Raw genomic sequence first — 24088 nt, forward strand, 5'->3', positions numbered from 1 at the left:
CCTGTACGATTACCTGCTCCTACATGATTTTTAAAGATTATTTTTTCCAATTGTTAAGTTTTTTTGGCCCCTTTCAGTTACTCTTGAAATTTAATCATTTAAAATGTTTTCCTAGAAAACAAACCATACTCTATTTAAAAGTTGGATCTAATAAGGCTTATATCTATTTATATGACCATTAAAAATATCCTCTAAAACATGTATCAGAATTCTTTCTTATAATGTGAAGGCATTGCCAAAGTCTAGTAATACTAGTTTTCTTCAAAGAAACATTTTGACTTAAAATAAAAAAAAAACCTTTTGTACTGTTCTTTATTCCATGATTTTTGCTTTATTTTCATTAAAACTTTCCATTAATTCAAACACCCATTGGGGCATTAGCTTGTTTAGTTCAGTAATCATTATTTAATTTGACAAATATTTAGACTCCACAACATAACAGGCACTTTCCTAAGTGCTAGAGATACAATGGTGACAAGAGGTAAACTGCCCTCAATTGTTTTAGTTACCTACACAGAGTAATTTCCATTGAGAACTGCCATGGTCATGTTCATAGGATTTGATATATAAGAGTTTCATTATCATTCACAACTAAATAGCCTGTAACTTTTTTGATTTGCTTATTACTTTGATAATTATTTATATATGTAGTAATAAATTTCCAAGAGGTCAGGATTCATTTGGCCATTTTCTAATTTCTAAATTTTAATTGTGATAAAATGGACAGGACATTTGGCTTTAGAAATTTGTTAGAGACAAATCACTTCCAAATGCCTTTAAAAACAAAACAAAAAACATTGCCGAGCACTCAACTACCCCATTTTCCTTAAAACCATAAGGCTTTCTTTATAGTATGGATTTTTTTGGTGCAGCAAATGAATACTGATTCAAAGCTTTCTTCCCTTCATTCTGTTTTACTGGTTTTTCTTCAGAATTATCCTACTGTTCAGTAAGATACTATATACAGATGGCATATTTGTCTATATTTATTATATTGTCAAGGTCTTTATCTCATAGAAATGGTCTAATACTAATATTAATGATGGTCATGACATCATTTAAGTCGTCAAGCTCATTTAGCCCTTATAATCAAATAAGGAAACAGACACAGATTTGAGTTACTTTCCAAAAAATACAGATAAGATATGTTGGAACTAAGGCATACCAAATAAGTTTTATGACATAGCTCAAGGCTTTCCAAGATTAATTACATAACAGAAATTCACTTTTAGTGTAATTTTGTGGAAGTGTAAGAAGATTTAAAAAGTGATGGAAGGTTGCCCTACACAAGTTAGATTTAAATTCTATGCAGAATAATATCAATGATGTGGAGAATGCTTTAAGAATGATTCAAAAGAGAGTCACAGTGTCATCTTATTCATAGGGTTTTACTCTGGTATTCCAAATGGAAAATTATTCAGTAAATGCTTTCCTCTATTAATACAGATTGCATTATGAATTCTCTGCTGTTGAGTGTGTTATGTGCTCTGACAGAGTCTTCCAATATTACTTACACTTGTGGGGTTTCTCAAAAGAAGGAATTAACAGACATCAATTAATGAGGCATGAATAAAGACTTTCCTATATTTTTGTATCATAAGATTTTATGAGAGTGAAATAAAGTGAGAGTTTGGAGAAAATGTCTCAAAATTTTTATATTCATAGGATTTCTCAAAAGTGTAAATACCCTGGTGTTGAGCAAAGTCTGAGTCCTGACTAAAGGTGTTCCCATAGTCTTTCCATTGATAGAGATTCTTACCATTGTGAATTTTCTGTTCAGTAAAATATGGATGGTGACCAAAGATCTGGCTACTTTCCTTATATTCACAGGAATCTGTATCAGTATGAATTTTCTTATGTCGTGTAAGTTGTGAACCCCAGATAAAAGATTTCCCACATTCTTTACATACATAAGGTTCCTCACCAGTATGTATTCTCTGATGTCGAGTAAGTTGTGAACCCCAGAGAAAGGCTTTTCCACATTCTTCACATTCATATGGTCTCTTTCCAGTATGGATTTTCTGATGTCGATTAAGTTCTGAACCACGAAAAAAGGTCTTTCCACATTCCTTACATTCATAGTTTCTTTCACCAGTATGAATTTTTTGATGTCGATTAAACTCTGAGCCATGAAGAAAGGTCTTTCTACATTCCTTACATTCATGGACTTTCCTCTCATTATGAATTTTCTCATGTTGAACAAGATATGAGGCCCAAATAAATGTCTTCCCACATTGCTTACATTCATAAGGTTTCCTACCAGTATGAATTCGTTGATGTCGAGCAAGGTGTGAACTCCAGATATAGGCTTTTCCGCATTTCTCACATTCATAGGGTTTCCTACCAACATGAACATTCTGATGTTGAGCAAGATTTGAACCACGAATAAAGGCTTTTCCACATTCCTTACATTCATGAGATTTCTCAGTAGTGTGAGTCCTCTGATGTTGAGTTAGGTGTGAGCCACGAGTAAAAGCTTTTCCACACTCCTTACATTCATAAGGTTTTTCACCAGTGTGAATTCTCTGATGTTTAGTAAGATGTGATCGCTGACTAAAGGCCTTCCTACATTCATTACATTCATAGGGTTTTTCACCAGTATGAATTCTCTGATGTCGTGTAAGATCTGAGCCACAACTAAAGGCCTTCCCACATTCCTTACATTCGTAAGACTTCTCACCAGTATGAATACGCTTATGGACACTAAGTTGTGAATGAAATCTAAAGGCCTTCCCACATTCCTTACATTTAAAAGGTTTTTCACCAGTATGAATCCTCCTATGACCAGTAAGACTTGAACGCAAACTAAACACCTTCCCACATTCTTTACATTCGTAAGTTTTCTTAGCAGTGTGAACTGTCTGATATTGAGTAAGTTCTGAATCAGAAAGAAAGGTCTTCTCATATTCCTTATCTTCACAAAATTTCTCCCTAGTGTGAATCACTTGATGTTGAGTACACTCGGAGCCAGAAGGAAAGGCTTTCCCACATTCTTTAAATTCTTTCAGTTTCTTTCCTGTATTCTGTTTGTGATGTACATTAAAAGCTGTGTGATGTTTAGAAGTGGACATTTTTTCACTGGCGAGTATAACCTGCTTAAAACATTCCTCCTGATTTTCCTGTTGTGTTTCAAACTGATCTTTGCTTTCCCAATCACCCCTAAAACACAAATATTCAAGGCTGTGTTTTTTACAAATTTCCAGTTGAGTCAATTCTCTCTCAAAAGTGACATTTTTTTGTGATAACTTCTTGCTCTGACATCTGGATTGCATGTCTGAAAGATAAGAAGATAAATTCATACTGTTTTACTGTTCAAAAAGAAACAAAATGTCCAATGTAGATATAAAAAGCAAATCCTAAAATATGTAAGGCACACAAGAAGTGAATGACTTAAGAAATTCTCAAATTCTGGGCAATATGAAAAAGGGGCAAAAAATAAACAGAAATTAAAGAGAACTAATAAAAGTTGAGGTGAGTGATTAGATATATAAAAGCTTTGTTTTAGTCAAATCATCTGAGCAGTTCAATTAAAAAAAAAAAAAAGATTATTCAGGTACCACCCAGTCATGGAATGCCAATGTAAAGATAAGACTGTTTCACTCAGTATGGTAAATCAACTCTTAGCATATGTTAAGCATCAAAAAAATAATTCTGTAAAAAATACATTACAAGACAAAAAAAAAGGAAGAAATTGGGGGAATTTAGGGTGGAGTAAAGGATCTTACAAAAACCAAGTACCGGAAGCACAATTGGGATCATTTAATCATATGATAATAATGTAACACACCTCACTGTCTAGTTGCTTCCATCTTTACTGACATGAGTACATAAACTGCTTCCATATTACTTTCTGCACAGACAGGAAGAAACAAAAGGATATCTAAACTAACTCAAAGACAAGTATGCAGAAATGTAAGCATACCTACTTAATCATTTTTCAATTTGCCTTTGCAAAGACTTCACCCTGCTCATTTCCTCCATGGTGCATAGCCAAGCCATCTTTTTGTCACATGACTCCAACCAAGGTGCTTTTGTTTTCTTTATTCTTGAGTTTATAGTATTGCTCATCCATTCTGCTTTATGCTTTCAAGCCCTTCCCTAGGTCTCTTCTTCCTTTCCCTTCTATGCAAGGCCACTGAAAATATTACAGAAAGTATCTACAAATTTTCAAGTACTATAGAAGATACTATGGTGAACGTCTTATATAATTCTGAGCTTAAAAACAGTAATGTTGGGAAATAGAGTATCAGTCTAATATTGGGAGTAATCTAGTCTAGAGTTAATAGACAGTAGGAACTCAGTAACACAGGTATGTTCCACTTAGGTTAAAGGACATAATTATGGGTGATAGTTCAAAAAGGAAAATAGTTTGAGAAGTTGCCAAGGGCAAAGAGTCTGGCATGAGCTAGGAATAAGTAGGACCATTCTGTGACTCATTTTTGATATGTGCCAGATTTGATGAAATTGGCATGTGGTTATGTTATAAATTTTTCTTGGGAGTAGAGCTGGGAACGGAGCAAGTACTCTAGCGGTGACAGAGTAAGTTGAAAGGCAGTTCAGTTACATGTGTAAGTAATAGTGTATTGTAGCAGAAAAAGGACAGACCACAGTTTCAGGCTCAGTTCTGTTTACTAACACCATCTTTAGGTTATGAGAAAATTACTGAGCTTGACTGAGCGCTTATTTTTCTGTATGACATTAGAGATATTAATATGCTTTTTTAAGAGATTTATCGAGAGGATTGGGAAAACATACTATGTCATAAAAACTTTTATTCTGAAATACAGTTGACCCTTGAACAACACAGGTTTAAACCGCACAGGTCCACTTACACATGGATTTTTTTCCAGTATTGTAAATTTATGGTTTCTTTATTATTTTCTTTTTTTTTAAAGATTTTATTTATTTATTTGACAGAGAGAGACAGCGAGAGAGGGAACACAAGCAGGGGGAGTGGGAGAGAGAGAAGCTGGCTTCCCACAGAGTAGGGATCCCAATGCGGGGCTCAATCCCAGGACCCCGGGATCATGACCTAAGCTGAAGGCAGACGTTTAACGACTGAGCCACCCAGGCGCCCCTTTATGATTTTCTTAATAACATTTTCTTTTCTCTAGCTTACTTTAAGAATCCATTATATAACACATATAACATATAAAGTATATGTTAATTTATGTTATTAGTAAGGTTTCTAGTCAACAGTAAGCTTACTAGTAGTTAAGTTTTTGGGAAGTTAAAATTTATACATTAATTTTTTAAAGGATTTATTTATTTTACAGAGAGAGAGAGAGCTCAAGCAAGTGGGGGAGGGGCAGAGGGAGAGGGAGAGAATCTTAAGCAGACTCCCAGCTGAGCACCGAGCGTGAAGTGGTGCTTGATCTCATGGCCCTGAGATCATGTCCTGAGCCAAAACCTAGTCAGACACTTAACCAACTGAGCCACCCAGGTGCCTCTACATGAAGACTGTGCAAACGTTGGCATCCCTAAACCCTTCAAGTTGTTCAAGGGTCAACTGTAATTATAGATTCACAGTAAGTTGCAAAGAGTACCCTTTACCCAGTTTTGCCCGATGAACACATCTTACATAATTAAAGCACAGTATCCAAATCATGTAACTGACATTGGCACAATGAATATATACAGTTATGTCATTTATCACATATGTGGATTACTGTAACCACCAACCACAATCAAGATACAGACCTAAACCATTATTACATAGATTCTACCTCTTGTGCTACCTCTTTATAGCCGTAACTATGACTACCACTCTCCTGCCCATCCCTAATCCCTGGCAACCACTAATATATTTTCAATCTTTATTATTTAGTGATTTCCAAAATGTTCTATAATTGGATTCATTTAGCATGTGACCTTTGGCATTTTTCATTCAGCACAACATCCTGGAGATTCATTTAAGTTGTTTTAGCTATCGATAGTTGAGTAAAAGAACAATTTTAGAACACAAATATAACCTCTGGCGTTCAAAACCATAATTCCAATAAGGAAATAAAATTTATTTTCTTTCCTTGATATTTCTTTTTTTTTTTAAGATTTTATTTATTTATTTGACAGAGAGACAAAAAAAAGGGGGGAGAAGAAGCTCCAAGAGTATGTTGCTTCAATCTGAGTTCTGCCCATAATAGAAAATTCATCAATTAGCCTCAACTTGCCAAATATGCACCTTGTTTCCTCTTGACAGCCTGGACTTGTCTTTTATGACATTGCAGTCTCTTTGTTGTCCTCCATTAGCCTTTTTTTTTTTTTTAAGATTTTATTTATTTGACAGAGAGAGACACAGCGAGAGAGGGAACCCAAGCAGGGGGAGTGGGAGAGGGAGAAGCAGGCTTCCTGCGGAGCAGGGAGCCCCATGCGAGGCTCGATCTCAGGACCCTGGGATCATGACCTGAGCCGAAGAGAGACGCTTAATGACTGAGCCACCCAGGCGCCCCTGTTGTCCTCCATTAGCCTTAAACTCTCTTCTACCGCTTACTATTCACTGTAGCCAGAAGCCATTTTCACCTATTATCCTGATTTTCAACTAAGCAGCCTATCAGGCCGTCTCTTAATGTAGAACCTATTTTGCCAAAATTTATGGACATGTTCCAGTCACAGAAAAGAATACAAGTTTCTTAATAGGTTATATACTCTTTGTTAACTCTTCTTATCCCAAAATGAAACTGGAAAATCAATAAATGTGCAGGAAATGCAGAAGCAAGGAGAAATTTAGGCAAAATAAGAAAAATTCAAGATAAAGTAGGCAAAATAAAAATGTGGTCAAAAGTTTTTTTAGGGAGAAATTTACAAATATCTAAATGAAGACATTTACAAATATCTAAATGAAAAAAAGAGAGATAGAAAGAAATTGAGTCAAAGCATTGATAAATTGACTACTGGAGAAAAAGAATGACACTTACCTTTTGATAACATGAGGGAAAGAATTTGAAGAGTACTGAATTAGAGTGGTATTTAGAGATGAAGAGAAGGGTCATTTGGAAATTCATGGTGAAAAGGTTACTTTTGACTCTAGGTCTCAGATCTTTATCCAAGGTCTTTATCCCTTGAGGAAGAGATTCGAGGCCAATATTTCAGAGATGCCGCTGCCTCACTAAACATCTGGGCTCTTATCTACAGTGATGGCGTCCTGTGCTGGCTCAGCCCTCACTCACCTGGGCAAGGTCCTCTTGTCTCATCCTGTAAAACCATCCAGGGCTCTTTCCCCTTCTCCAGTAAAGAGAACACATCTGGCTGATAAATGCAAAGTCCTGATCAGAGATAAGAAACAGGAAATGACCATGTGGTAAAGATTTCAAAATTTGCAACTAGTCCCTCGGTTATGGAGGAAGAGAGACAATTATAGGAAGAGCAAGAAAAAGGCATGAAGTATTTCTAAAGGATGGAGAAGATGGAGGTTCCCACTGATGATGACTATTACTAAATTTATAAAGCATAAACCATTTTCCTAGAAAGAAGTCAGGAATTCCCCTAGATACTTAAAAGACAATTCAAAAATTCACAATGTAGAAATCAGAAATTTCTGGGGTTAGATTCTGAATCTTACCCAGTGAGATCATGTTGCTGTAGTTCTCCAACATCACATCTCTGTACAAATGTCTCTGTTCCAAGCCTAGGCATTCCCACTCCTCCTGAGAGAAGTCTATAGCCACATCCCTGAACATCATCAACTGCTGAAACAAACAATCCAAGCATCAACAGTGAAATTAAAAAATCTTTTAGCTAGAAGTGGGAAGAAATGAAAGTGCGTACTGTAGGAAGTAGTATACTCACTGAGCAAAAAAATGAAGTTGGCTGCCTGTAGTATAGGGGGAAATGACATGGAAATTAGTGTGACTGAAGCTGAGTGCCTATATGCTCTTAAAATCTTCTGTTGTTCAGTCACAACATCCTTATGACCTTCCAGTGACAAACACCAGACAATAGGATGGCAGCCCAGAATTAAGAGTTCTTTGTTGATACCACTGGGATGCCATGCCAGGCTTACAGGACTAACTCCAGATTTATTATGTGACAAACACTTTTTTCCCCCTTAGGCTACTTTTAGTTGAATTTTCTGTTAGCTGAAGTTGAAAGGATTCTTAGAAGACACATTTCCTAACTGAATACCATTTTCTGTGGGAGTGTATAAAATCTCTGGGCTCTCAGATAAGTAGCTGACAATCAACACATATCTTGTTAATAATATTAATCTCTCACTGATTTCCTGGCAAAATCCCAGATCTCTCTGAATTTTGCCAACTAATAAAACGGAAAACCAACCAACACCAACTCTCACCTTTACTAACCGAAACACCCCATTCTACAGAGTAAATAAAAGCTTTCATGTAGAGTATCCCTTTGACCCACTCAGTTCCACCTTGTTAAGCCACAGATTTGAAAAGAAAGTCTCTACTATTTCCTCTAAGGAAAAATATTTCTCCTCCTTCAGTACTCTGCCAAAGTATTAGGACATGGGAGGTGCTGAATGCCATGTTGGAAAGAAGAGGGACACCTAGGAAGGCGGTGGACTGTTTCACAGCTATCACTTACCACAATGAATAGTGACTCAAGTAAGCAGCTTAAGGATAAAAAAGTATTCATATGATGTGATAAAAATGATTATAATTTTGGAGAGAGGCAATTCCAACTCACATGGGCCATGACTTAAAATTCCAAGAATCAATCAGTCTTCTAGACTCCTCTCCTGGTGAAGCAGAGTCCTGAGAAAGCAGAGCTAGAAGGAAGGAATCAGGAGAGGTCAGGTTTACCTCAGAGCTTTCAAAGGGACTAAGAATTCCATTTTCTTCCCTGAAGAAAGATCAGAGGGAGTCTACAGAAATCCTGGCCCAAACCAAAACCCAAGTGACTCATTCTCCCTCCCTTTTTCCCAGTCCTAAGTAACCACTAATTCACTTTCTGTCTCTATAGATTTCCCTATTCTGGACTTTCCTATGAATGGAATCATACAATATGTGAACTTACTGTGACTAGTCTATCTCATTTAGCATAATGCTTTCGAGGTTCATCCAAGTTGTAGCATGTATCAGTATTTCATTCCTTTCTATGGCTGAATAATATTCCATTGTATGACTAGACCACATTTTTGTTTACCCATTTATCCATTAATGGACATTTGGGTTGTTTCTACCTTTTGACTGTTATAAATATGCTGCTATGAACCTTTGTGTACAAGTTTTTATGTTCGAATACTTGTTTTTGGTTTTCAGAGTACAAGTTTTACACTTCACTTATTAAATTTATTCCTAAATATTTTATGCTTTTTGATGCTATTGTGAATGGAATTGTTTTCTATATGTCATTTTTGGATTCTTCATTGCAAATGTATAAATATACATTTGATTGGGGGGGAGGGGCAGAGGGAGAGGCAGAGAGCGAATCTTCAGCAGGCTCCATGCCCAGGGCCGAGCCTGATGCGGGGCTTGGTCTCACAACCCTGAGGTTATGACCTGAGCCCAAATCAAGAGTTGGACGCTTAACTGAGTTACCCAGGTGCCCCTACAGTTGATTTTTTTTTTTGTTAAGATTTTATTTATTTGACAGAGAAGAGAGACACAGCGAGAGAGGGAACACAAGCAGGGGGAGCGGGAGAGGGAGAAGCAGGCTTCCCGCTGAGCAGGGAGCCCGATGTGGGGCTCGATCCCAGGACCCTGGGATCATGACCTGAGCCGAAGGCAGTCGCTTAACCGACTGAGCCACCCAGGCGGCCCCCTACACTTGATTTTTATCTATTCATCTTATGCCCTAAAACTTTTTTTTTTTTAAGATTTCATTTATTTGTCAGAGAGAGAGAGAGTGAGAGAGAGCACACACAAGCAAGGGGAGTGGCAGGCAGAGAGAGAAGCAGGCTCCCCACTGAGCAAGGAGCCTGTTGCAGGTGGGACTCAATCCCAGGACCCTGGGCCTGACTGACTGAGCCACCCAGGTGTCCTCTTAAAACCTCTCTAAACTCCTTTATTAGTTCTAATAGTCTTTTTGTGTGTGTGGATTCCTTAGGATTTTCTATATTAAAAAAAATCATGTCATGTGTAGATAGAGATGGTTTAACTCCTTTTCCTAGATGTTTTTTATTTCTTCTTTCTTGCCTAACTGCTGTGTAAAATCTCTAGTACAATACTGAACAGAAGTGGCAAAAGCAGTCATTCTTGTCTTATTCCTGATCTTAGGGGGAAGACATTCAGAGATTCACTATCAAATATGTTAGCCATAGGATTTCTGTAGGTGCCCTATACCAAGTTAAAGAAATTCCCTTTCATTCCTAGTTTATAGAGTATTTTTTTAAATGAAAAGGTATTGGCTTTTGTCAAATGCTTTTTCTGTATCTATGAAAATGACTATGTGATTTTTGGTTTTTATTCTATTGATATGATGTATCACATCAATTGATTTTTGGATGTTCAGACAACCTTGCATTCCTGGGATATATTCCGCTTGGTCATGCTGTATAATTCATTTTATACATTGCTGGACTTGGTTTGCTAATATTTTGTTAAGGATTATTGTGCTCAAATTCTTATGAGATAAGCTTTGTCTGGTTTTGGTATCTGGGTAATACCGGCCTCATCAAATAAGTTGGGATCTTAGCTGTATCCTCTCTTTTTTTTAAATTTTTTTAAAAAGTGAACTCTATACCCAATGTGGGGCTCAAACTCACAACCCCAAGATCAAGAGTCACATGCTCTTCCAATTGTGCCAGCCAGGCACCCCTGGCTATATTCTTTAATTGCAGCAGAGAAGACACTGGGGAACTCAGAACTGAAGTAGGAGGCCTTCTGAACAGGTTACGTTCTGAACAACAAAGAAAACCTGGCTATTCAAAGGAACCATATTTTATTTACTTACTTTTAATTTAAATTTTAGGTAGTTAACATACAGTACAGTATTGGTTTCTGGAATAGAATTCAGTGATTCATCACTTACATACAACACCCAGTATCATAACAAGTGCCTTCCTTAATACCCATCACCCATCTAGCCTATCCCTCCCCCACCTCCCTCTATCAACCCTTAGTTTGTTCTCTATTGTTAAGAGTCTCTTATAGCTTGTTTCACTCTCCTTTTTTTCATTTCCCCTTCCCATATATTCATCTGTTTTCTTTCTTAAATTACACCTATGAGTGAAATCATACAGTATTTGTCTTTCTCTGACTGACTTATTTCACATAGCAAAATACACTCTAGTTCCATCCATGTTGTTGCAAAGGGCAAGATTTCATGCTTTATGATGGCTGAGTAATATTCCACTGTGTGTGTGTGTGTGTGTGTGTGTGTGTGTGTGTGTGTGTGTGTATACACCACGTCTTCTTTATCCAATCATCAGTTGATGGACATTTGGACTCTCTCCATAGTTTGGCTATTGTTGATAATGCTGCTAAAAACATCAGGGTGCGTGTATCCCTTTGAATCTGTATTTTTGTATCCTTTGGGTAAATACCTAATATTGCAATTGCTGGGTCACAGGATAGTTCTATTTTAAACTTTTTGAGGAACCTCCATACTGTTTTCCACAAAGGCTGCACCAGTTCGCATTCTCACCAACAGTGCAAAAGGGTTTGTTCCCCTTTCTCCACAGAGGAACTATATTTTAAAGAAAATGTCTCCTATTCTAGTAACAGAGGAGAGAGAACTCTTGGGCATAAGAACCTAAAAACTACTTTTTCACAGGAAAGCACCAGTGACAGCTATTCTGAGATAATCTATCACCTTTGAAAAAAATAACAAAATTAGAACCATTGTGTCCCAAGATATTGTTAGATATGTTTGAAAAGAGTGCCAAAATTCCCCTATGTATAAAGAAAACTGCCTAAAAGACACTGGAGAAGATTAAAATTATTATCCAACATTCCAGTATGAGTAAAAAAAATTTTATTTTTATTTTTATTTATTTATTTTTTAAAAATAATTTCTGATATAATCACAGCTCTGAGGCAAGACTACGTGCACAAATATTACAATGATTTCAGGAATGGGAAGGAAGTGATGAACAGACTACATGTGAAAGTTGAATTCAAAAGTGAAAGAGAACATAGGCAAAATCACTTTAGAAACGAAGAACAAACAAGCACAAGGTATGACAAATACCACAGAAAGTGCATGGACAAAGAATACAGAAATTAGTGAGCAGAGCAAAATAAAACAAAGAAAGAGATGACAATTATTGGAAGAAAACAGTGAAAGTCAGAGATAATCCAACTTGCAAATAAGCAGACCCCTAGAGACAAAATCCAAATCAAGAAAGAGAACAAATATTAAAAACTACATTTTTTAAAAAAATTTTATTATGTTATGTTAGTCACCATACAATACATCATTCGTTTTTGATGTGGTGATCCATGATCCATTGTTTTCGTAAAACACCCAGTGCTCCATGCAGGACGTGCCCTCCTTAATACCCATCACCGGGCTAACCAATCCCCCCTCCCCCCTAAAACCTTGTTTGTTTCTCAGAGTCCATAGTCTCTCATGGTTCGTCTCTCCCTCCAATCCCCCCCCGGCTCATTTTTCCCTTCCATCTCCTAATGTCCTCCACGCTATTCCTTATGTTCCACAAATAAGTGAAACCATATGATAATTGACTTTCTCTGCTTGACTTATTTCACTGAGCATAATCTCCTCCAGTCCCATCCATGTTGATAAAAACTACATTTTTAACATTAAAAATAATTTCCTGAAATAAAGCATGAATATACATAATGAAAAGACACCATATTGCAGGGAGAAATGATTCAGAATTGTCAGTACCAAAACATTTCCTAATAAAATTATTAAGCTAAAACCCCTGGGGAAATCAAGATAAAAATATCAAGTTACCTATGAGAAAAAGGAAATTCCGTTGTTAGACTTCTCCACTGCTAAATTCAGAACCCCAAATAGTAAGTAGTCTCTCCAATATACTTGTGGGAAAATAAATGACAGAATCGAAGATTTTACATGCAGCCAAGCTGTCCTTCAAACATAAAGGATATAAAAAGTTCTATGCTCCAAGAGCTTAGGGAATATTACTCAAATGGGTGCTTTCTAAACTACTAGAGGACATATTTCTGCCTTTAAAGAGAGAATAGAGAAAATATCAGGAAATTTTTTATTGTATTATCATTTATACACTTGACTGTATATATGATAAATTTCAATAAAAAGTTCATTTTACAAATTATGGAGAAATATATACAAGGCAAATGCAAGCAAACAAAAAAATAAGCAGGGGCGCCTGGGTGGTAGAGTTGGTTAAGCATCCAACTCTTGATCTCAGCTCAGGTCTTGACCTTAGGGTTGTGAGCTCAAGACCCCCATTGGGCTCTATGCTGGGTGTGGAGCCTACTTAAAAAATTAAAAAATAAATTAAAAAAAGAAAAGCAATTTGTTTATTAAAAAAATAAGCAGGGGCTATGATCTTGAGCATGCTAAAATACCAAAGCCTCCAATTCACAATAAAAATAATTATGAATATCTAGGTTCACCTGAGTGGCTCAGTTGGTTAAGCATCCAACTCTTGATTTGGGCTCAGGTCATGATCTCAGGGTCGTGAGATCAAGTCCTACATCAGGCTCTGTACTGGGCATGGAGCCTGCTTAAGATTCTCTCTCTGCCTCTCCCCCTACCCCTCTCTCTAAAAATAATAATAATAATAATGATGATGATGATGAATATATATCAACAAACAGCAGCAACTTCAATAAAGCAGAAGCTACAGGTTATGGAAGATAAAACTTCATTCACAGAGTATTTTAATACATTTTTGTCAATCAAAGACAAATCAAGTGGAAAACAAGCACTATAGACTGGCCATGTATTAGATCACAAAGAAAAATTCATTAAATTCCAACGTTAAAAAATATCATGATGCAGGGCGCCTGGGTGGCTCAGATGGTTAAGCGTCTGCCTTCAGCTAAGGTCATGACCCCAGAGTCCTGGGATCAAGTCCCACATCACGCTGCATGCTAGGCGGGGAGCCTGCTTCTCCTTCTGCCTCTGCCTCTCTCTCCCTCTCTCTGACTCTCATGAATAAATAAATAAAACATTTAAAAAAATATATCATAATGCAGCAAAACTGGAAATTACAAGCAACGAGGGGGCCTATTGTGCCTTACCTGAATTTCTCAATTTTATCAGTAGGGATTGGGTTCCCTTCCTGTCACAGGGCTCAAGACCCTCCCATAACACTAAGGCTAAGACACTATACCACTATATTAGTTTTCTACTACTGAGCAACAAATTAGCATAAACACAGTGGCTTAAAATAATACAAATTTATTACCTTACACTTAGGCAGTTAGGTAAAAGTCTGAGATGGTTCTCATTGGGCTAAGATCAAGGTGTCAGCAGGGCTGTGTTCCTTTCTGTAGGCTCTAAGGGAGAATTATTTATTTCCTTATGTCTTCCAGAGTCTAGAGGCCACCAACATTGGCTCCCTTCCTTCAGCCAGCAGTTTTGCATATCTCTGACCATTCTTCTTTAATTCTATCTCCCTCTGACTCTAAACCCTTGGGAAAGGGTTTACTGACTTTAAGAATCCATTGGGCCTAATTGGATAATCTAGGATAATTTCTCCATTTCAAGGTCCTTAACTTAATCTTGTTTGCAAAGCCCCTTTTGTTCTGTAAAGCAAAATATTCACAGGTTCCAGGGATTAGGACCTGGACATCTTTGCAGGGGCATTATTCTGCCTAACCCAACCACCTTTAAAGTTTCTATCCTTGGCTCCTCTCTTTCTGATGGATACTCAAAAACCCACCTCCTTCTATCCCATCACTTCCTCTCCAACAGTCTTGAATCCAACCAGAATAAGCATCAATATCCCCTGTATCCATGTTTATGTCCATCATAGGAAGCCTTAGATTCCTGATAATCTCTCTATTCAGACACTGTACTCCCAATCAGTCGAATGTACCACTTTCTCATCCCTCCCCAAATCTTGACACTTTCTAGTATGCCCTCTGGAATTCGTAATTCATTAATAACAAATCCCTCTTCTATCCCCAACCACTTTTTTGAATATTCCCTTCACCTTTGGGTCTAAGGGAAACCTGGCTCTCCCCAGAGGACTCTGCAGCCTTTTCAATATCTCCCTCTCCTACCCACCACAGCTTCCTGCCACTGGGTCTGGAAGCAGTGCAGGTATCCTCCTTGTTCTTATTACTTTCAGACTTTTTTCTCTTCCTCCTCCAAAAAAGCTCTAGCTTGGAATTTCATGCCATGAGATTATTTATAATTCACCACACCTCACTGTTGCTGACATCTACCAAATACAGGATATTTCCCCTTGTTTTTTGAAAACCTGAGCTCATGGCTCATTCTCTGCAACACTACTACCCTCTTTTATTCTTGCAGTTGCACTGCATCCACACAGATGAGCCTTGCTTACTCATTCTCACCTGTATTTCTACTTTTCTCTCTCTTGTGGCTCATTATCACCAATATACTGCAACGTTGTTATTTCCCCCATTTCTCTATTTCTATTTCTCTGCTCATATTTACAGAGAAATTTTTTGGGATATGTTCTCTACACTGTCTCCTATTCCTCTCCCCACATTCTACATTACCCGACTCAACCCAACTAACGGCCACCGCAGAAACTGCTCTCCACACATTTACGAATAACTATGATTGTTACTAAATGCAATATTCTTTGTTTCTGGCTCCACAGCTGCTGCTACCACATTTACACACACGGTCAGGCACACAGTGGTGCAGTCACAATCATATACATGTACAGTCACACCTAAATGGTCATTACAATCAGTACAGCTCCCCTCACCACCGTGAGGGGAGCAAACACACACACAGCATGCAAACACACACACATACACACCCCCAACCCTACAGCTCCTGAGCGATCACCCCCACATCCCGCTCCCGTTACAATTTCACACAAGCACCCACAGATCCCATCCGTGATCGCGCGGGAGCGGACACACACATACACAGCTCCCTACCACCTTCCCTCCCACACCCTCTTGCTGGCAAAGCCTGAGACTCCGAAAACATCAGTCCCTCACTGCCCACTGCCCTCCCCAGTGGCCTTGGCCCCTCAGGGGTCATTCCGCTTCTGGGTCTTAGACTCTCTTACCTGACCCTGCGGTCCTACAAGAATGTTCCGCTGGGATTCCGGCGCGATGCTTCCTACGGTCCTGAAAGCGTCAGCGCGCGGATAGGAAGCGGCTTCGGCTATGGTGGGCATTGGAAAATGTAGTCAGAGAGTGGACAGCCTTTCAGAGCCCAGAGCCGACAATCTCAATTCACAGGCCTTGGCCTCGGCCCCCATCCTTTCCCTCGACAAAGACCATTGCCCTCATAACTGCTCACATGCGTGGCAGAGGGCTTCTATTAGTTCCATTAGTTCCAGGCCGCGTTTAGAACGCAAGACTCCACTAAGGCCTCCACGCTGCTCCTCCACAGATGGGTGCCCCAGTCTGGGAACCTGGACAAATGAACCAATGCGGCCTTTACCGGAAGTAGCCTTGGACGCGATGGCCTCTGGGAAATGTAGTTCAGGGCCGTAGGCCAAACTACCTCAAAGGAAGGGTGTAATTCTTCGCGGCTTGAGTTGGCTGTCTGGGCATCTGACAGATATGGTGTGACAGAAAGGTCCCGTTAGGCAGTGCCAAGCATGGACCTGGGGGTAGGATGAAGGGTCCCGGCCCCAGGAAGGTCCCTTCTCTGCGAAGACATTGGAGCTCCTTCTTTAACGGAGGTGTAGTATCTCTCACATCCTCAAATAACTTACCTTAGTCTCATCTTCCAATTACCCTTAAAGAGTTTGATTTAAATTAATATTCAAGCTTACATTAGTGTTTTGTAAATGTTATTCATATCTTGGCCATTTTTTTTGAAGTTAGTACTTGCCCATTTTTTAAATTTGCTGCCTTTTCTCCGAGCTCATCATTTAGATGGACAGTATGTCTAAGTTTTCTGACAGAGTAGTTTTTTTCAGTACTTTCAAATTCAGCCTTTAAAAAAGAATTTCTTTTAAGATATTTTTATTGTAAAATAGGAAATACCTGACGAAAAGTGCATAGAATGTGTACATTCAGTTTTACTCAATACTAATGAAGAGTACATTGTTGGTATTTCAAGAAGAAACGACCTATGCATGAGATATTTTTTTTTTAATGTTGCTCAATAGGAAATGCAACTTTATTTTATTTATTTATTTTTTAAAGATTTTATTCACTTATCTGACGGAGAGAGACACAGCGAGAAGGAACACAAGCAGTGGGAGTGGGAGAGGGAGAAGCAGGCTCCCCACGGAGCAGGGACCCCGATGTGGGGCTCGATCCCAGGACCTGGAAACCATGACCTGAGCCAAAAGCAGACGCTCAACGACTGAGCCACCCAGGCGCCCCGCATGAGATATTTCTGATCCCCAGTCCCTAGCTGACCACTCTCCCGCCTGACTGTTAAAGTAATAATATTGTAGAGGCCGCTTTTAGGCAATCCACCTGAACAGTGGAAACTTCAGTAAGGTAGAAGGGCCCACAGAAACCCCCTGGCTGAATACAAACAGGCCCTTTAGGAGACCCACCTCAAAAGAATCATAAGCCCTAGCTGACCAGTGGGTAGACACAGGTACCAAAAAAGAAAAATTCCATACTTCCCATACCTTCTCACCTTCCTCCCTTAACTACAGCCCCCCACCCCTGCCTCACAGCAATTTCTGCTTTGCTGTCAACAAACTTCTATCACCCTTGTTCTGCTTTGGGTGAATTCTTTCACTGCCTGTGTAGCAGGCTTCCACCAGCTCAGGTTACCCCACATTTGGTGGCTCCCGTCGGATTGGGGGACCCCACAAATATCTTGGTTGTCAGTTATCTATCTTTGAAATGTATATAAATGCAAATCAAATTGCATGAATTTATCTTGCTTAGTTGTTAAAACTCCTAATTGAATTAACTTAAAACTCCACAGGAAAAGTGTGCCCATTCAGGCATGAAAATTATTTTCCTCAGTTACTACTGTGTTGTGGGACCCCAAGATCAATACTCCCTCTAAGGTTGAATGATTCTCTAGAAGAACTCAGTGAAACAATACAAAGCAAAATTAGCAAAGAGGAAAAGCACATGGAGTAAAGTCCAGGAAAAACCAGGTGCATAGTTCCAAGGATCCTTTCCAAGTAGAGTCGCACAGGAAATTAATTTCCCCTGCAACGAGTTGTGACAACACACTTGAAATGTTGCCAACCAGGGAAGAAGCTCATTAGAGACTCAGTACCTAGAGATTTTTATTGTAGGCTGGTCACAAAGGCAGCTTCTGCCAGGGGCATACCAGAATTTCAGAAGGAAAGCAGGTGTTTAACATAAACTATTGATTTGTACAAACAGGCATAGGGAGCCACTCTTATTAGGATAGCGGGACCCCCCTGAGGAAAACTAAGTTCTAGATGCAAGCCAAGCACCAACTGTGCAAGTAGGCCTTCTAAAGATAAGAATTCTCAGGTCGGCTATGTTAAGGCTTTTCCGCACACTACTGTCCTAAACAAAATGTCTGGCTTTCAACAACAACAAAAAAATTTAAGGCATATGAAAAGGCAAGGGAAAAAAAAAAAATCAAGATGCTCCCAAGAGACCAAAAAACCCAAACCAAAACAACACAGAACTAAACTCAGGTGTCCTTAGCTTGTTGCTGCATAACTTCAATCTCTACCTCTGTCTTTACATGGCCTTCTTTTGTATGTCTTTTCATCTTCTATTATAAAGACACTTGTCATTGGATTTAGGTCACACACAGATAATCCAGGATGAACTCACTTAGAGATCCTTAACTTAATTGCATATGCAAAGATCCTTTTACCAAGTAAGGTTGATGAGGGAGCAAAAGGCAAGCTGAGGACAAAGCACAAGCTGACACCGTCCCACCCACAAGTCCCCGGTAGGATATGTTGACATTCCTCAGGCACTTCTGGCTGCCCTAACCCTAAGGGAAAGGAAAAACAAATGGTTAACTGATAAAGATCTCAGTTCTGCAGGACAAGAGTTTCCATCAATTTACAAATAACTTAGTGATAGACAAGGAAAAAGCATTCTTATCAATAGCCTAACTTTTGGAGACCTATAACTTGATTTCCTAGAACCCTGACATCACCTTCCCCTCCATGAGTGTTATGGGAAACAGAGGCAAAAGGGAATGTAAACAAAATTAAATTTCTCTATGACCAGCAGCCCATTGACAAATACTTGAGATAGAAAGTCCTTTTGGAAACCTCCCTTTTCCTTACCTCCCCCAACTCCCAAGTTTATAATCAGTCACCCCTCACACTTGTAATGCATTTCTTTCTGCCATGGGTCCTGTCTCCGTGCTTTAATAAGAATTATTTCTTGGCCATTGGCTCTGGACTCCAGTGCTACCCAAAACTACATCAAGGTCACATTCACAGGTCTTGGGGATTAGGATACAGACATATCTCTGGGATGCCACCATTCAACCCACTACAACATGTTACTGTGTTTAGTCTTACCCTAAAAGATTTCCTTAGAACTCTCATCCTCTCACTACTGTAAATGACACCTAGATACTGACGACATGCAAATGTTTCTCTTTAACATGGACTTTCTCAGTGGTTTATGAGATCAAAGACAAAATTCTTCATCTACCCCCTAAAACTTGCTTATTCCATAGTTTTTTTTTTTAAAGATTATTTATTTTATTTATTTGAGAGAGAGAGAGAGAGAGAGCGCACACTCATGCATGCATGGCACTCAGGGGGAGAGGGAGAGAATCCCAAGCAGACTCCCCGCTGCTCCTTGAATATACAGGCTTGTACCCAACCCATAGGGTTTATGTTTTGGTGTTTTCTCTCTTTATAATTTGCTTTGTCCAAATATGTTCAAATGTCGCTACTCCTTCCTTTTGGTTTGCTCAGATATTTTCTTCTTAGTTAGGTTTTTCCTAACTATTCTATTTAAAATTGCAATTCCCAGGTGCCTGGCTGTCTCAGTCAGAAGAGCATGGGACTCTTGATCTCAGGGTTGTGAGGTCAAGCCCTATATTGGGTAGGGCAGGTGTTTAACATAAACTATTAACTAAAGTTAATAAATAATATATAAATAAAGTTCATAACTAATAAATAAATAAATAAAGCTTTTAAGATATGGCAATTCCCTTGGCACTCACTATCTCATTTCCAAGCTTTCTTTTTCTCTACAGAGCTTACCTTTATCTGGAATACTATATATTTCTTTTTTTTTTTAAGATTTTATTTATTTATTTGAGAGAGAGAGAATGAGAGAGAAAGAGCATGAGAGGGGGGAGGGTCAGAGGGAGAAGCAGACTCCCCGCTGAGCAGGGAGCCCCATGCGGGCCTCAATCCCGGGACTCCAGGATCATGACCTGAGCCAAAGGCAGTCGCTTAACCATCTGAGCCACCCAGGCGCCCTGGAATACTCTATATTTCATTTACATGTTCATTGGCCACTTTCCCTGACTAGAATGTAAACTCCTTGAGGAAAGGAAATTTTGGCCATTTTGTTCACTGATGCTTCCCTGGAATAGAACCTGGCACAGACAAAGGGCTCAATAGGTCACATTGAGCTGCTGAATGAAGAAATACAGGGTTTGACAGGAACAGGAAATAGGCACTCTTACAAAATTTTTGGTGGGAATGGAAAGTGATTCATCTTATGTGCATTGCAAATATTTATACATAACCAGCACTTTTTAATTAATTTATTAATTTATTTTTATTTTTTTAACCAGCACTTCTTTAAAAAAGATTTTATTTATTTATTTGACAGTGAGAGAGAGATAGTGAGAGCAGGAACACAAGCAGGGGGAGTGGGAGAGGGAGAAGCGGGCTTCCCGTGGAGCAGGGAGCCTGAGGCGGGGCTCGATCCCAGGACCCTGGGGTCATGACCTGAGCCGAAGGCAGACGCTTAACGACTGAGTGACCCAGGCGCCCCATAACCAGCACTTCTTAAAGGAATTTATTACAAAGATGCCTGCATATCTATGCAAAGCTGAGTATATATATTATTCCAGAATTGTAGAAACCTGAAAACATCCTAAATATTCACTAATACGATATTAAGGTATGGCATTTTCCCTATTACAAAACACAATACCACCATAAGAAGGAATAAGGAATATGTATTAATATGGGATGCCTTCTAAGAAATAATAGTGAGTAAAAAGACTAGATGCTTTGTAGTATACTAACATTTGTGAAAAATAAAGATGAGGGGCTTTGTATACATAGATATGTTGGTATAAATATAGAATTACTCAAAGTAGTTTACATACGAAACCAGCAGCAACCATTTAATGGTTACAGCAGCAACCATTTCTAAGCTAGTAACTTCAAGAGGTGATGAAAGTAGCTGAAATATGACTGTGGGAAATAAGTGACAATGGGAAATGCAGATGTAAAATATAATCCTGAAGCTTTTAGCAATAGAAAGATAGAAAATGGAATGTAATAAAAAAGAAACTGCAGTGTGCAACAATAATAGTTTCAAAAGACTGCAGATGTTTAAAAAAATATTTTATTTATTTATTTGTCAGAGAGAGAGCGAGCACAAGCAGGGGGAGCGTCAGGCAGAGGGAGAAGCAGGTTCCCTGCTGAGCAGGGAGCCAGATGCCGGGACTCTGTGGGGCTCAATCCCAGGACCCTGGGATCATGAACCCAGCTGAAGGCAGCCGCTTAACCGACTGAGGCACCCAGGTGCCTCAATACTACAGATTTGTGAAGGACTCACTGCATATGTAGACTATGACAATGAAGAGAATGTGGTCCTCTAGGATTACTTAAAAGAGGGCACTGATAGAGGAAGAATAATGACAGAAGGATTCACATCAGCTAAGACTCAAGGAGAGTAGGGCCTATAAATGAAACCCTGAAAAACATTTCAGTGTTGTCAGCTCTCTCACTAAACATCTGTATTCTGCCTTACCCCAAGCACATCTGCCTGGTTTTCACTCACTCACTTGGAAAGAACCTACTTTACATTTCCTCTGTTACCACCCATGGTCTCTCTTCTTGTTCCAATTAAAGATTTTATCCAGTTTGGTGATGTTATAGCCTATATATAGGAAAATGATATAAGACTGAATTTTAATTCAAGCACCATCCCCTAAATCAGACGGAGCTTGGGTCTTTAAGGAAGTTACCACATAAAGAGAAACAAAGTAAATAACTTTTTACCTTAAAGGTTGAGCATATGCAATCATATGGCAGAGGGTTTGAGAACACCTGAAACTTGTTATCTCAAAGCTGAATCTATTATGCCATGTAAAGTTTCTCAATATTTCAGAAATGGAAAAGAGACAGCACTTTATTTTCAAAAGTTGGATTGTACAGAGAGCTATCCATGTCTAATATGACTATGTTGCTCTAGTTCTCCAGCATCACATCCCTGTACAGCTTCCTCTGAACATCTTTTGTGGTTGATACTTCTCCTTGAATTGAACAATTACATCTCCGAACATTTACCCTACCAATGACCCCAATTTGCCCTACCAATTACTACAAAGAGTAAATGTCTGGGGGCAAGATTGTAGACAAAACAAGTACCCCCATAGCAAAATATGCCCTGTTTAATATGTCATACTGATTTGTTATTCTATTCCAGAACAAATGGTTGGAAACTTAAGCGTTTATATAAAAATGCTACAAGTTATTTGTTATATAAATTAAAATGCAGCTTTTCCCTCTTAAGATCGGAGCTCCAGGAAGACATACCCTTATTATCAGCTTGAGGAGAAAATGAGGCTTGCAGGATTCAGATTCCTCCACCATCTCAGGCACCCATGCTGAGATGACCTACATTCAGGTGATCACATAGATACCCATACACATACCTGCAGGGATCCAGACACTCTTGCCCCACTAGCTGCACAACCACACACACCCATGATGTGACCCTCCAGCCTCACAAAGCCACACATAATCTTGATCCCACTCTGTCACACTCATCAATTTTACCTGCATGCAGTTTCTCTTTCATTCAACTATCCTCCCTCCCCCCTCAACCAGTCACACATGTAATCTCACCACTGTCCCATGACGGGACCTCCTTTGTCCACTTTCACATACATGACTGGGCTTGAAGATTCCTCCCTTTCAAACTCCCCAGGCTGGTTTGGTCACAGATGCTCAGGTCCACATAGGGGTTCCTTCTTCTGACAAGGTCCGCAGCAGCCTTACTCAAGAGCATTTTTGTATTCCCAGGACAAAGCAGAATTCCGAGCACCCTCCAGGGCATTTAAATGTGGCCAGGCCTCACCTCAGTGCCTAGAGGACACCGCTTACCTTACCCTGGTCCATCTGGCCATTGGAGAAGTCCAGGACTGCATTTCCCAGGAGGCCGTAGGGCCAAGTATGCTGCAGGGTGAGTCGTCAAAGCCTGAGAACCGCACTGGGAGCATTGTCAACGAAAAACTGCACCAGGCAAGTTAAACAGGTAAGGAAGATTTTATTAGATTGTCGCAGTGGAGAAGAGAGACTGAACTCAACTCAATATATAACAGTAGCTGGGATTTATATCCAAGGGGCAGGGTGAGGGAGTCAGTGGATAGCAAATTACTAAGAGGAGCTTGGTGAAATATCAAAAGCAGTGGGATTCTTGCTGAACTAGGGTCAGCAGGTCAAGGACGAGACCCAGTCAAGAGGAGAACTCAGAGGAGCCTGACTCCAGTTTGGTCGACGGAATCCTAGTCAGCTGACACTCGCGGAAGCCCCCGGTGCGCTGCTCAGCGGGAAGACACAGTTTTGGGTGAGTCCAGGCTCTTTGCCACCGGGGAGTCGACATATCCAGGAGACCGCTTTTTAGCAACCTGTCGTTACATCTGTACTACATCTCCCAGATGCCTCTAGGCTCAGTATCCCTCCCGCGAGAACTAGCCCCTCTCCTGAGGAGTGGGCGGGATCTTCTGGCGGCTTGGGGCAAACGGCCTCCGGGCGCTGTGGTAGCTGCCGCTTTCGACTTGTTCCAAGTAGAGTAGAGGGGGTGCTGACCCTACCGAAGGAGGCATAGGTGAGGTGGCCGGGAACCCGGGGTTGGAGCCGGCGTGTCTGGAACCTCTGGACTGTGCGGGGTGTGTAGGGGAGCCAGCTGAGCAGGGGAGATTGTGAGGAGGGTGTGTGTCT

At 39.6% G+C, this 24088-nt stretch overlaps 1 protein-coding gene across 1 annotated transcript; it reads right to left on the reverse strand.

The window, feature by feature from the left end:
- Window positions 1-180: 180 nt before the first annotated feature.
- ZNF790 (zinc finger protein 790) lies at window positions 181-16404 on the reverse strand. Its single transcript, XM_028090708.2, has 5 exons — window positions 16079-16404; window positions 8647-8728; window positions 7559-7682; window positions 7167-7262; window positions 181-3274 (listed from the first exon to the last, which is right to left on the reverse strand). The coding sequence occupies exons 2-5, from the start codon at window positions 8653-8655 to the stop codon at window positions 1605-1607; spliced, it is 1899 nt and encodes a 632-aa protein (XP_027946509.1). The 5' UTR covers window positions 8656-8728; window positions 16079-16404; the 3' UTR covers window positions 181-1604.
- Window positions 16405-24088: the final 7684 nt, after the last annotated feature.

Source organism: Eumetopias jubatus, unplaced genomic scaffold (genome assembly GCF_037043125.1).
Source record: "Eumetopias jubatus isolate StellerSeaLion01/CBP00866 unplaced genomic scaffold, mEumJub1_p1.0 scaffold_10, whole genome shotgun sequence".
NCBI lineage: Eukaryota > Metazoa > Chordata > Mammalia > Carnivora > Otariidae > Eumetopias > Eumetopias jubatus.

Coding starts and splice junctions, on each gene's coding strand:
- ZNF790 (XM_028090708.2), bottom strand. Junction 7,263..7,558: donor CAGCAACATGATCTCACTGG/GTAAGATTCAGA, acceptor ATCTCTGATCAG/GACTTTGCATTTATCAGCCA. Junction 3,275..7,166: donor GACAAGAGGACCTTGCCCAG/GTGAGTGAGGGC, acceptor CTTATCTTTCAG/ACATGCAATCCAGATGTCAG.